Source organism: Phycodurus eques, chromosome 17, assembly GCF_024500275.1.
Source record: "Phycodurus eques isolate BA_2022a chromosome 17, UOR_Pequ_1.1, whole genome shotgun sequence".
Lineage (NCBI taxonomy): Eukaryota > Metazoa > Chordata > Actinopteri > Syngnathiformes > Syngnathidae > Phycodurus > Phycodurus eques.
The window spans coordinates 14,513,816-14,528,684 of record NC_084541.1 but is presented as its reverse complement, the minus strand read 5'-3'; the positions used below and the strand labels follow the sequence as shown (position 1 = coordinate 14,528,684).

General features: G+C 40.6%; 1 protein-coding gene across 2 annotated transcripts in view; it reads right to left on the bottom strand.

The window, feature by feature from the left end:
* The window catches only part of rsf1b.1 (remodeling and spacing factor 1b, tandem duplicate 1), a 15,543-nt gene extending 1,589 nt beyond the window's left edge, over positions 1–13,954 (bottom strand). The window contains exons 1-14 of one of the 2 annotated variants that reach the window (XM_061702895.1): positions 13,791–13,954; positions 11,782–11,873; positions 11,348–11,440; positions 8,354–8,559; positions 8,180–8,277; positions 4,731–8,044; positions 3,786–4,067; positions 2,619–2,723; positions 2,450–2,529; positions 2,317–2,371; positions 2,071–2,251; positions 1,158–1,371; positions 804–1,026; positions 365–545 (exon numbers count right to left, since the gene is read on the bottom strand). In XM_061702895.1, the coding sequence (XP_061558879.1) occupies positions 365–545; positions 804–1,026; positions 1,158–1,371; positions 2,071–2,251; positions 2,317–2,371; positions 2,450–2,529; positions 2,619–2,723; positions 3,786–4,067; positions 4,731–8,044; positions 8,180–8,277; positions 8,354–8,559; positions 11,348–11,440; positions 11,782–11,873; positions 13,791–13,944 (5,278 nt within the window). In that variant the 5' untranslated portion in view covers positions 13,945–13,954. Of the gene's footprint in view, positions 1–364; positions 546–803; positions 1,027–1,157; positions 1,372–2,030; positions 2,252–2,316; positions 2,372–2,449; positions 2,530–2,618; positions 2,724–3,785; positions 4,068–4,730; positions 8,045–8,179; positions 8,278–8,353; positions 8,560–11,347; positions 11,441–11,781; positions 11,874–13,790 lie in introns of those variants that run through there. The other variant, XM_061702894.1, reaches the window with a different exon arrangement.
* Positions 13,955–14,869: the final 915 nt, after the last annotated feature.

Genomic DNA, 14,869 nt, shown 5'->3' with positions numbered 1-14,869 from the left:
AGTGTCTTTTGTCTTATTAAAAATGTTATAATTTTTTTGCTGGAATTCTTTGAGGGGCTGGAACAGATTAATGCATTTCCATTCATTTCAATGGGCAAAGAAGATTTAAGATCCAAGTCTTTCAAGTGCTGTAAATGACACACGGAATGGAGTGGGGCAAAGTTGACCTGGCAATTTTTCAACTTCAGAGGTAGTATCAGGCGGGGGAGTGCCTGCAACTGCCTGTAAAAGAAAGTTTTTGCCATTGCGTAAATAAATTGGCTAACACTTGCACATGACATGATTATCACTGACGCTGATGTTTTTTTTGGGGGGTTTTTTTTTGGGGTTTTTTTTGGTTTTGTTTTTTTTAAACTCCCCTCACCTTCGCTCTCTGAGCTGTCCAGGCGTCGTCTCGATTTCGTTTTCTCCGGTTTGATTCCAGCCTGGGATCCTTCCGACTCGGACGTCTCACAGTAGTTGACCTGAGCCTTGTGACTTCGCCGCGAGCGCCGCCGGCTCACATCCAGGTCGCTGTCGCTGTATTCGCTGGAACCTTGGCTTCGCTGCAGAGAAAAAATGTAAATTATGGTAGCTGCTGGAAATGTTTTTGTTATATCCGTTTTAGCTCCAACATTTGTATTTTTCTTTGAGTATTTTGTATTATTTTTTAACATTTTGTGTAATATTTTTGTATTTAAAAGTTTTTTTCATACAAATATTTACTGTAATTCAGACTGACAAATTCAGGTTACGCTGCGACCGTAAGAGCGAAACTCCATCACAAAACTAGGAATCCTGCACATGAATGAAGCGTCGCTCGCACCGATTTCCTCGTCGTCGTCATCGTCCGTCTCTACTTCCTCGTCGTCCGAGTAGCCTTTGGGTCTCCGTCGCTTTCGGGAACTGCGTCGCCGCTTTGCCGAGTTCTTGCTGCGGGAATTGGGCGAGCGCCGTTTGCCGCTGCTGCCGCCGTCGCTTCCGTTGGAATCCGCGTCCGTCTCGACCGCCGTCTCGTTGTCGGACACCGCAAAGTCTTCCTCGGAGCTGGAGGCAAACAAACGTTTGTGTACACATACCGACAATCGGGCTGAATTTGATGTATTCGTGATCTGGTGTAGACCACCAAGAACACACGCAGCGATTTTTCTTTTTTTTATTAAGGGTATTTTGTTTACCTTTCGCTGAGGAGAAACTCGTCCTCGCTCTCGTCGTCGTCCACGGTGCTGTCGCTGTCCAGGTCGTTGAGGCGCCGCCGCTTCTTCTTGCGCTGGCCGGCGTTGGGCCGAGGCGGTCGCCCGTTCTCCTTGCCCTCCTCCGACTGGATGATGGTGGCCATGTCCTTCCCCCGGCTCCCCGTGATGTTGGCCATGTCTTTACCGCGACCGGCTCCTGTACACCATTTTCATAACACGCTTACCAATTTACTCCAATCAACAAATGCATTTTGGATGACAATGCTATCGGTAAGGCAGGCCAAGCAGAGCTAAGCAGATGCATTGTGGACAAAGTGGACAAAAATGTAACCCTGCACCTCGAATGCACATTTGTGTTCAATAATGCAAACTCAACTTTTATCTGATGTTACATGAGAGAAAAGCAGAATACAACTCGCAAGGGATACTTTTCCTCGGCACAAAAAGTGAGAGGAAATGGTGAGAGACCTGCAGTTACACGATAGCTGTGCATGATGTAGAAGCTCACACTGCTAACACATCTTTTAGCAGACTTCCTGCACTATGAACTGGTGTCGTGTGATATTATCGACCTATCAGAGCAGAGGCTGGAATTTAACAGGAAAATAATTGATTCTACTAAAATGCTAGCAGAGGAAGGCTAATCAAGCAATTACAAACCAACTCACACAGGACACAACAATGTTATAAGATTCATTATGATTCAAATCTGCACATTTCTATTCGGGAATCGCTTTTTCAGGCCGAACTGAATCCCAATTCGAATCACCGTCTATTTGTAAACAGCCCTGTTTAATTCAAATCTACTGTGCTGTTATTTAAATGCTAAATCATGACAAGTCACTGTTCAAATACCTTTGGAACTTGCTCTATATGACATTGAGCCAGAGCTCACCTCCACCCTCGGCTTCTTTGACATCCTCCTCGATGGCCTCCTCGATGGCCTCGTCAAACTCGTCGAATCTGTAGCTGATGTTCTTCTTGGTCCTGGTGGAACGTCGGCCCCAGCTCTTACTGCGCTTGGCCTCCTTCTTCTGCTTGACGATCACCTCCGGCTTCTCCTCCTCCAACTCAACCTGAGAAAAGAAACATTCAGGCCATGGACAAAAACATGGAGTTTCGCGTCCTCACTGCACCTTACCGAGGGCGTGATGATGTTTTCCACGCTGATTCCGACATAAATGAGACGCTCTTTCCTGGAAAATTCAGAGGAAAAGACAGCATCAGTAACAATTCAAGGCCCATTTAGTATGAGCGCGGCTGGGAGGCGTCACCTTCTCTCCGCCCGATGTTTCTTCTTCAAGGCGGCGTCCAGGTTTAGCAGCTGCCCTTCCAGTTTGTCACACAGCTTTTTCTACAGAGGCATGTAATCACGGTTTAGCGTAACATGGAGGCTAAAGGCGTACGCCGATAAACATTTATAGATTTTAATTTGACACCTACATGTTGACAGGGCGGGCAGAACCACTCTCCGTCAGGGATGATCATGAGGGGCGGCCTAAGGCAGGCCGTGTGGTAGCCGCTGTCGCACGAATCGCACAGCAAGATCTGGACAAAAATAGACAAATCAGAAATCTATTACATTTGACTGACAGGATTCTTCAAATAAATAATAGGTCACCGGTAATATTTTATCAGTTATTGTTATACGGATGAAGGATGGACAATCTATCTTCAATATTCCATATTTAATATACTCTCTCTCTCTTTCCACACACACACACACACATTAATAAACTTATTTTAGTACACTTAGTTGCGTCAACCTTTTGGATTTAAAAAAATATATTTTATTGTATTTAATATATAAATTTTTCATTGTTCAATTCATTGTTTTAAAATGTAAATTCAAATTCAATAAATTTGACCAATAAAGTATTTGTAATATGTAACTGTATTGAATATTTTAGAATTGTTAAATGCGTTACTTTACAATCAAGCAATAATTTCACTTACACTCAAGAACTGTGTTAGTTTAATTTAATCACGTCTAAATTGTATAATTGTTACTTTATTTTAGAATTAAATAAAAAATGACTTGTAATTAAAATATTTCTCAATGTAACCAATTTTATTTCGTGTGAAGGTTTTTGGTTTAATGTATTTTACAATTCAAGTTATTCTGCATTACTTAAAATTGCATAACATTTAATCGGATTTTAGTAAGTTTTTATTTACTAATTAAATTAATTAAAATGACCAATTGTAAAAAAATAAATATTCATTTGAATACATTGTATGACTACAAATCATTGAGTTACTATCATCACTTAAAATAAACTTTATTGTATTTGTCTTTTATTTCCTCATTAGATTAATTAAAGTTGACTCATACCAGACTAAAAAAATATAAATAAATAAAAGAACATTTTACAAAAACAAACAAACAAAATAAAATAAACAAAAAAACAAAAAATACATTTTTCAATTATTTAATTTTTTTACACTTTTGCTTTAGCATGTATTAAAATGTAATAAAGAATACATTTAAAATTTATTATTTTGAACTTTTTAATGGAAAATTGAGTGGACTTCATCGACCCAGTTCCATGTCGAAGGTCGCAAAATGGTGTTTTTTGTTGAGCTGGGAGCGAATGTGCGACTACCCACCAGTTCTGGGTGGTTGGGAAGGCCGCAGTGTTTGCAGGGGTCATCGTTGGGCGGCAGGTCGTCGTCCGAGGACGTGGACGAGTTGGAGCTGCGCCGCTCCTGGTTGCGTCGGCGCTTCTTCCGTTCTCGCTCCACCTTGTAGTCCTCGTCGCTGTCGTCCTCTTCCTCCTCGCTCTCCTCGTCCTCGCTGGACTCCTCTTCGCTGTCGTCGTCATCCTCGGAGCCTTTCCTTTTGTGGCGGGCGCGCATGTTGGACCACCGTGTCTTCCGCCGCTTTCTCCCCTACGCACCGAAACACAAGATGACTTCACTAAGCAAAGAGATGACAGATAAAGTTAAACTTATGACACGATAGGGCTGGGCGATTATCGTAATCGATGTCATTTTCTTAAAATACATTTTTGTAGTGGCTTCTGTAGTTTAAAGTGTGTCCCTGCTGACGTGCACAGCTTACACTAACATGGCTGTTATATCTGCCAAAGGTACCTTAAAGAGTCAAAGGTTTAGAATATATTTTGGTGTATGAATTGATTGCAAGATTACTTTGTTTATTGTTCTGTGCTTTAATTTCAGAGTACAATGGGACAATCTGCATGAATTTCAATTAAAGAAAAAAAAATCATAATTTAAAAAATAAATAAAATAAAAAAATGTAAAAACTTGGAGTGTTCGTGAACCTTTTGACCAGTAGTGTAGGTTTTGACAAAAGGAACATTTTCTGTGGATGTTCATGAAAATGCTCAAAGAAAAAAACATTTCAAAGATTGTTTGGTGTCAAAGGAAATAAATCCAAACTCAAATAGCTAAACCTTTTTTGAATAATGTCATTTGCTTTTTCTATAGGGGGGGGGGGGACTATTAAAATGGGAAATTTGATTTTTCTTTTCTAAAATTTTATTTCCGGGCCATATCGCCCAGCCCTCAGACTTAAGGAGGAAAACTAACCTTTGGTTTGTCCTGACCATCCTGATCGACCTTCTTCTCTCTGGGCTTCCTTACAAGAACCTTGACCTCTTCCTCTTTCTCCTGAGGCTTGTCCACCTTCTTGTCGTGGACCTCCACTGCCTTTTGCATAGGTCTGGATATCCTGGGCGATCGTCTCAAGGATCTGCCGCCCACGTTTGTGTCGGACTCAGAGTCGCCCTGCTTCTCCTCCTGCTGAAGTTTTGCTCTACGCCGGTGGGCCACTGTCTTGACTCTCCGCCGGGCGTCCATTTTCTCCAACTGAGCTTCGCTGCCCTTTTCGGCCTGTTGCTTCGACTCTTCTTCCTCGCTTTTGCTTTTCGTGGCCTGTTCAGTGACGGCTTCTTTGCCGTCGTGTTCTGCGGTGGCAGTTTGGTCGTAGGGTTTTGGCGTTTTGGATTCGGCTTCTTTAGGAGCGTCCTTTGGAATTAGTTTATCCGTTGTGGAATCCTTTTCACTTTGACATTCAAGCTTTGCGTCTAGCAGATTCTTGGACTCATCTTCCTCTTTTTCCCTTTTAGCCGCCTCGCTTTTGTGTTCTGATTGCCCAGTTCCCGCCAAAACCTTTTCGTCACGTCCTTCTATCGCCTTTTGATCACTGGGTTTCGGATTCAATGTTACATTGTTTTCAGGAACATCTTTTGGATGAAGTTTATCCGTTGTGGAATCGTTTTCGCTTGCTTCACATTTACGCTTCGTGTCTGTCTGAGCTCGGTCAACGGTTTTCGCCTCTTTCTTAGACCCATCTTCCGTGCTTTTGTCTTCTGATCGTTCGGTGTCTGCCCGAGTTTTTACGCCACTCTCTTCTGTCGCCTTTTGGTAAATAGGTTTGGCTGTTTTGGATTCACCATGAGTGTCTTTCTCCTCCGTCGCATTGCCTTGGAAAGGTTCTTCCGTTTTGGAATTCTTTTGACATTTAAGCTTGGTGTCTGGCGGACTCTTGGACTCGTGTTCCTCGTTTTTGCCTTTAGCCGCTGTGCTTGTGTCTTCCGATTGTTCCCTTTCCACTGGTGTTTTGCAGGCAAACTCTTCGGTCGCCTTTAGAGCACTGGATTTTGTAGTTTTGGATCCATTATCAGCAGCTTTCCCCATTGTTTTGGATTTTTTTTCCATTCTTGAATCCGTTTCACATTTAAGCTTTGTGTCCTGCGGAGCTTTGACATTTTCTGCCTCCTTATTGGACTCTTCCTCGCATTTGCTCTTGCTCATGTCTTCTAATTGCTTGGTTTTTGTCAGAGCTTCGCTGTCAAGTTCTTGGGTCATATTTTGGTCAATGAATTTCAACATTTTGGATTCATCTGGAGTATCTTTCTCCGTCGTTTTGGAGAACCTTTCGGTTTTGGAATCTTTTTGACATTGAAGTTTTCCATCTGGTGGAATTTTGCTGCTGCTCTTTGCTTTTTTGTTAGAATCTTCCCCGTTTTTGCTTTGGGTCACCTCACCAGCAACCTGTTCTTTGCTCTTGCTCATGTCTTCCGATCGTTCAGTTTTTGTCAGAACACTGTCGTCATGTTCATCTGTTGCCTTTTGGTCACCGGGTTTTACCATTTTAGATCCATCAGCAGCATCTTTCTCTGTGTTTTTGTTGCTATTGGTGAGTCGATCCCTTGTGGATTCCTTGGTGCTTTCTTGACATTTAAACTTGACGTCTGGCAGAGCTTGGTTGCTCTTTGTCACCTCGTTTTTGGACTTGTCGTCTTCGTTTTTGCTTTTAGGTGCAAGAGTTTTGTTGACTCTTTCTTCTGTTGCGTTTTCCCCACTGTTTTTTAACAATTTGAATTTATTAGGGGCATCTTCCTCTGTTGCTTTATTGCTTCTGGAAAGGTTATCCCTTGTAGATTCCCTTTGGCTTTTGCCCTCTGGAAATTCAAGCTTCTCATTGACATAGTCATCCTTTTTGTTTTCAGCCGACGGCTGCGCCACCCCCATTTTGTCAGCGGGTTCCTGTACAAAGTCCGGTTCTATGGCAACTGTGCTTTGGGGCGTTTTAGACGGAACCATTTTGGGTTGGTCATCCTGTCGTGATTTTTCCAAGTCGGATTTGGCAGTAGTCACAACTACTTCTGTGGTTTTGGAGGGCGGGTCGCTTATCTTGGCATCATCACGACACTGGTCGCCTTTACTGGCTTCCGACTTTTTTGGCTTTTCGGAGTTAGACACTGAAGTTCCATTAGCTTTCGCACCTTCGCTAGTGGTCATCTCCTGACACAACTCAACCATGTGCATCTTTTTGATTATGGACGACGTAGACGAGTCTTGCGATTTATGGCTTGTTGGCTTATCCGCCTTTTTAATAACAGTCAGGTTTTGCGCCACCTCTTTGCTCCCTATGTCGTCTTGTTGTTCCTCTTCATTTTTGGTCACAGCTTTGTTCTTGTGTGATACTTCCTTAGCTGCCGGCGACCGATCAATTTCGCTCTCGCTCGTGTGCTTTTCCATCACACTCCTTAACATCATCTCTGATTTCATCGTTTCTTCAGTTGATGGGCAGACATGGTCCGGTTTTCCCTTTGTTTTTTCTAAGTTGTGGGCTTTGGCTGTGACCTCATGATTTGATTTTTCTGTTTTCTCTGACATATCCATGATGTCTGTTGGCTTAGGCTCTTTTAAATTCCTGTCTTGTTCGTGATTGGACGACGAATTGTCATCAGCTTCCTTAGAACAAGATTTTGCCTCCTTCTCTGTTGCTACAATATTTTCCTTGTCTACCGGCGTGATTGTGATGTTTACCAGACGGCAAGGTTCCATTTGTTCCTTTGTGGAAGCTGATTCATTTTCACTCAAATGAGGCTGGAGACGCACCTCTGATGTGGGCTCCACTTCACCGTTGACATGTTCGCTTCCACTGCGTTTCTGTTCGGACAAGTTATTGGTTTTGGCGTCGTCCTTGAGCTGAGACACAGGTGTGAACTTCATACCTCTTTTCTTAAGAGGGATCTTGGCCTGCTGCTCGTTCTTCATCTGCTGGATCTCGTCCACATTGTTCCTCCTGGACTCCTCTGGGGAGGACTTTGGAGCAGGGTCCTCGCCCTGCATCTCCAGCTTGGCGTCAGACGTGTCCATCGGCTCTTCTTTTATGACCTGGACTTTGTTTACTACGCTGTGATCCGCCGGCTTTTCGAACACAGCTTCCGCTATGCCGTTTACTGATGATTTTAGCTCAGATGTTTCTGATTTGAACTCATCTGTGTGATCCACTTTTCCATTACTCTCTGTTTTCGGTGACAACCGGAAGGCCCCCTTGGTGGAGTCTTTGCTGTCCTCATCTGATGAGCTCTCATCTTTCTTTACTTCACCTGAAAACAAAAAAAGCTCATGGTTACTCGTTTTCTGGTTGATTCCACCAATAATTCCAAAATCAAATTAAAGCTGATCTTAACTACACATTTATAATGGTCGCATACAGTTTTGCCTTCTGAACTGGAATTTACCTGCTTTATCCTCTTCACTTTTGGCGTCTCTCTTCAAGAGCTCGGGATCGATGTGGGTCTTTAGCAGAGCCACCACTTGCGCCAAGTCGTTGCGATCTCTACGAGGAAGAACCAAACAACCATCAGCAGCAACTAAACACCGCTGCCTACTCCTCCACCTCCTCCTCGTCGTACCGGGCGATGCACTTCCACGAGGCGCCGTCCAGGTCGTCCTGCTCCTCCACGTAGAGGCGGACATTGTTATCCTGGTCCAGCTGGAACCAGTACATCTGGCCGTCCTTGTCACGGCCGATGGGCTGCAGACGCATCTTGTCCGCCTCCTCCTCGTTGATGGCATTCTTGAACTTCAGGTTGTCGTCAAATTGACACTCGCACAGATACTGCCCAGAGAAATATGACACATTTAACTTTTTATACATTGTTCCAGTTGTACAGTTTGCAATGTACCCGAAATCAAGTCATACTAAACTTGAGAATTCAAAACCATCACCACACCATTTCTTTGGCATTTTTTTTTAACCATACTAAGAGGTAAGTGTAATAGGAAATGTGTGATGAAACTATTGAACACGAAATGGATCTCACAACAATGTAGAAAAGTGTTTCCGACTGCTCAGTACAACATGACCAGTCCAATTAGTTGAACAGTACTTGAGACTGCGACTAGATTGGTCGCGCGCGAGAGAGAGAGAGAGAGAGAGAGAGAGAGCGAGAGAGAGAGAGAGAACAATGTGACGCTGTCTCAATCATTGTTAGGAATTGCATTTGAGTTAAAAGCGACTTGCTGCAATATGATTGGCTGCCTGCTGCAACATAATTGCGTGCTTCGTCCAGATAGGACACACTATTATCAACAGCACCGCAGCGTACATGCACAGCACAGATGCCACCACAACATACGCCGTTGTGTCTGGCTAGCGGCCAACATGTACCTATATTGAGCCTGGCCCGCTGCTACTTCATTTTAAATGTGTAACCCGTCAACACATCTGGCCTTTTGGTGAGCAAGCTAGCTACCCCGCACCTCGCTCATGAAGTCCGGTATGCCGGTAAAGTCCTCCCGCCGCAAGTAACTCACAGCTTTTCTGCTTACACACAACTTTATCACTCTCAATGCAGCTGCGTTTGTCACGGGAACAAAACCAAAAGCTGTTTCGCCGAGTGATGTCACGTACGATCATCTCAATATTACAGGGGTGTGTGCGTGCGTGTGTGTGTGTGTGTGAGTGAGTGAGTGAGTGGGTTGGGGGTGGGCGGGTTGTGGGGGCTATACCGCTAACTCCGAAGATTGCCTGCTTAATTTGTCTGTCGTTTTGATTTCAGTCATTATAACACACAGAGTCACGTGCAAAGGTTTTCATAAATTTATGAAGCTAACAAATCTATCAGTCTATCTCTGTCTGTGTAAACTAGGCCTTACACGATCAGGATTTTTGGGGCCGATCAGCAACTTTAAAAAAACGATCACCGATCAGATCACAAGATGGAGGAATGTGTCTAATTAAATGACCTGTTCATTTACTGTATATACTTGTGTACTTAATTGCTCAAAAACAAATATATTTACAATAAATAATGTATCTTTGTTCCTCTATTTATGTCAGTGAGGCATAGTGACAGAGAACAAATGAATGCGCTTCTATTAGATGGCAGGAAGTAAATACAGCACTTAATGTACACACTTTTTGTGACATTTTTGTTTGTTGGTGTGGCGTGAGATTTTTCAATTGTAAAATATGTTCCTTGGCTGCATAAAAGTTGGAAAGCAATGCTCTAGTCAGATCATGTTTTCTAATCAGTCAGGTCAAACCAACATGACAACGTGACAGAAATAATGGGTGCTAACTTACTGTAATTAAATTACTTTATTTTTAATTAAATTACTTCACCCACACCGAAACTTTAGAGCATGATTCGACAGAACGGCGGCATGTTTACGTCCAATCGTTCATGCTACCACTAGTTGGCTAGGTTACATAACATTTTATTGCCTGCTCGTGAGCCGTATTCAAAGTACGTGAACATACTTGAAGCAAGCCTTAAACAAACGTCCTCTCCTGAGCACCGGTGACCACCAACACAAGTTTTTCCCCATTTTGTCCTTATAATACAAAGTTGGCGCGCTCCACTATTGTTCTCGTCGCCACGGCAACGAGTGTATCCGGTCGCATTTGAGTTGACAAGATAAAGCCCAATGATCGTAAAAAAACGGGATGCGGTGGTATCGGAATGCACGATTTTATTGCAGTTGTCTGACAGTCCAATCGTGAAAGAGCAAATTTTTCTTGTAGTCTGTAGTCAGCATTACGTGCTGTCTGTCCCACACTCCCGACATGTTTTTTTTTTTTTTTTTTTTTTTTTTTAAATCACTTTATTGGCCATAAGATATTTCCAATACTATGTCAAAAGACGTGACAAGGCTAAAAATAAACTAGCTTTTGGATTCAAACATACTGTGCACGCAGCGATGCGGAGTAAATGTCTTTTGCGGAGCCGATCAATGTCGGCGAATTATGACATTAAAGCCGATCAGCATAAAACGCTAAATATCGGCCGATACCGATCAGCCCGATAAAATCAGTGCAAAGTCTAGTGTAAACCCTGTTCATACCAGAGACATGAAGATACTGTATGTGCAAAGTTAAAAAGCCCAGACTCCTTTCAAGAGGATTGTCGAGGAAAACAAACTATATTAAAAATAAAGTGCAATAATTGCAGCAGCATTTATCAATGTTCTGTTTGGGACTATGATTGTAAATAGGTAAATTGGTTTGTTTTGCTAGTGAATGATTTGCAAAATAGTGTGAATAATCATAAACAATACTTTTATATGGTGGTGGTACAATCATCTTTAAACGTATGTCAATCATATGGTTGTGGTAATGCTCAAAATTAAGTTGTTTTGCCAAGGGGAGAGGGTTAAGCAGCACTATAAAAACTGGCCCCCCTGAGTCGAAAAAAAATCATTAAACAAAAGTCTTTGTTTTTTTTGTCATTTTTTGTTTTAATTTAATACACCTGTTTTGGTGCCAAAACTGAAATACCAAAGATTTAAAGTAAAACATTAACTAATGCATCATGCATGGAGTGGATGAATTGACTTTATATTACTTCCACTAGGATTTTTGGGGGACGGAATGAGGACCATTTGTGTGCGTGTGTTTTTACTTTAAGGATGGCCGTCTTGCTGTCCAATGTCATGCTCTTGTAGCCTTTTTCTTCAAGCTCCCACGCCCAAGCCGTGTTGAACTCCTGGCATATCTGCAACATAACCACAACAACAACAAAAAAATATAACATAATTAATTGATGATTTACTGTCATCTGCTAATCGATTTATCAGAATGGAGCATCTTGCTGTTAGAAGATTTTTGAGCTGCATCAGAGCTAAAAATAAATAAATAATAACTAAATAAAGTGAGTAAAAATGCAGCTGTCAATCAAAACCACATTTTGGAACTTAACGTGGACTTTTTTTTGTTCTTCAAATGGTCTTAATGTTGAATGAATGAATTACATTTTACCCTTATAAGATCATTTTAACGCATTGTTGTTTTCACATAATTTCAAGACTGAATTTAAGAGGTTTTTATTTTTTTTACCTTGACTAGATTCTTTTCCCATCTGTCCGCTGACACCGACTTCCCGATTTTCCTCAGCAACTTGACGTGAAGATCAACAAGCAACTTAGGAACTAAACAATAAAAAACATGTTTCAGAAACAACACCGGTTTCACGCTGCTAGGCTCTACATTCTGGGGAGGAATATAATCATGTAAAATAAATAAATAATATCCCCCGATTAATGTGAATGCGAATTGTGAGAATTTATCTCAATTAATGAAATGAAATAAATAGAGAAACCGAACAGAATGGAAATATTAAAAAGTTGATTAAACATTTTAATAAACGACAGACATTTCACAATTCACATGCTGTAACTAAGCTCTACATTATCAACAAGAATATAATCATGTTACAATTATAAAATTAACCTGACAAAATGCGTTTTTAATACGTCTTGAAAATCCATAAAAAAATGTATACATTTATGAGTAAATATGACTTCATCAATGTAAATGCAAAATATGAGAATTTATGTATTATTTATTCAATTACGTCAGGAATCATTTAATTTAAAGGGAACATAAAAAAACTGAGTTATTCATTTATTTAGAAAAACATACTAAAAAAAACTTTTACAATAGCTATTATATAATCTAATAATTATATATATATATATATATATATATATATATATATATATATATATATAATAAAATAAATACTTATGTAATTAAAATTTTTATTAGTTTAATAATTTAAAGGAGTGGTACATATGAAAATGTATTTTAAAAAAGTAAAACATTAAGCATGAATATTTATTATAGCTAATCATTAAATAAATAGCTGAATTAACTCAAAAAACAATAACTGAAATAACACATTTGTATAATGAGACACTAAATATAGACTAAATAATAATTAATTAAAATGTCCATTTAATAAAGGAAAGCCATGATGAAATTGTATTTGTGTAATTAAAAAATAGAAATAAAATATGAAAAAATTGAATCTAATAAACTAAATAACCAAAATAAAATGATATATACAAATATAATTTATGTGATAATGTATAAATACATTAAACAACTACATTAAGATGTTCTATTAATCAATCAATTCAAACGCAAGGTGTTATGAAAATGTATTTATTCATTTGAAAAATCTAAATAAAATAGTAATAAATTTAAATAATTATTTTAAATACAACTTTAACTGTATAACTACATTAAATAGTAATAACTAATAAATAAAATAATATCTATTTCATAAAATAGAATATATACATTAAACAATTACTTTAATTAAAATGTCCATTAAGGCAATATATTACAAATATATGTATTTATTATGAACTACAGTATAATAAATCTAAAAATTTAATGGAAATATTCAGGTGGCGTTTGACGAAATGACGCATGCGCGCTACCATCCCAAACCTCATCACATCCACCACAATAAGTCTCACCGCCGGAAGTACTTTTACTGCGTTAGTCAAACGCCAACAAGTGCCTTTAATTTGAAAGCACGCAACGGAACTAACCTGGACGAGCGACTAAGCGGCATTTAAATTAGTGTTTTAACATTGATTAAAGTATGTCTTTCTACTTCCTTCGCTGGCATTTAAACGCTCCGGGAGACAGTTTAAACACCCACGACGCTGTCCGTGTACTAGCATCACCGTAGCACCTCTGAACATATGAATAAACGAGCGGGTTAGCTGTGTGTGTTGTGTTCAGAAGAAGCTCATAAAAGGCTTGCAAAGCGGAGGGGGGAAATAAAAAGCCTAAAAAGTGACACAAACACGCGGTCAATTCGGTGAAATAACACCCGAATAACCACGTCATTGCACACAAGTACACATATTGTCGCAAATACAAGACCCTGTGTTGGTTCAACGTGCATTAGAGTGAAGGTAAAGGTGAGTAAAGCACACAATAACACAGCACTGCTAACGTAGCTAGCCCAGTTAGCTCCGTACCAACGATTAAGTCTCTCCTCCTGCCTCCTCCCCCCCGCCCCCGGTTCTTCCTTTCCCGAGTCCTACCTGAGGATGTGTCCCGCAGGTATCGCTCCAGCTGCGGGAAGGTGAGCTCCGGCAGGTCCAGCTGTGCTCCGTAGCGCTCAAGGAAGGAGCAAATGACGGCGTAATTGGGACACAGGGCAGGGGGACAACTCGCCGTTGCCGCCGGAGCAGCCATCTTTTTCCCTCCACATCAACCCGTCAAGTGCGCACGGGTCGGGGAACCGTTCCGCGGGACTTCCGCTGATAACAAAATAAAACACAGCACACTACAGGCAACAAAATAAAACCCAGGTTACACATAAAAATAATAATAACTTTGATTTTGTTTTATAAACATTCAGAAGGACAAAATATTTTCTACTATATTAATAATTGAAAAGGTATAGTAAAAAAATAAATTACAAATATGCAAACGTCTGTATTAGTTTATTTTTTAATGAAAACAAATAAATAGAGGGCTATAAAAGTAGAATGGGAATACAAAAATAAAATAATAAATACACCAATGAGTTCATTCAGCTATTTTTACATTTACATTTTCTCACACACACATATATATATATATACAGCCCCAATTTCAATGAAGTTGGGATGTTGTTTTCTGAGCCGCTTCTCCTCACTAGGGTCGCGGGCGTGCTGTAGCCTATCCCAGCTGTCATCGTGCAGGAGGCGGGGTACACCCCGAACTGGTTGCCAGCCAATCGCAGGGCACATACACACAAACAACCATTCTCACTCACAGTCATGCCTACGGGCAATTTAGAGTCTCAAATTAATGCATGTTTTTGGGATGTGGGAGGAAACCGGAGTGCCCGGAGAAAACCCACGCAGGCACAGGGAGAACATGCAAACTCCACACAGGCAGGGCCGGGGATTGAACCCGGATCCTCGGAACTGTGAGGCTGACGCTCTAACCAGTCATCCACCGTGCCGCTTGGGATGTTGTGTTAAACATAAATAAAAACAGAATACAATGATTTGCAAATCATGTTCAACCCTTATTCAATTGAATACACGACAAAGACAAGATATTTAATGTTCAAACTGATAAACTTTATTGTTTTTAGCAAATAATCATTAACTTAGAATTGTATGGCTGC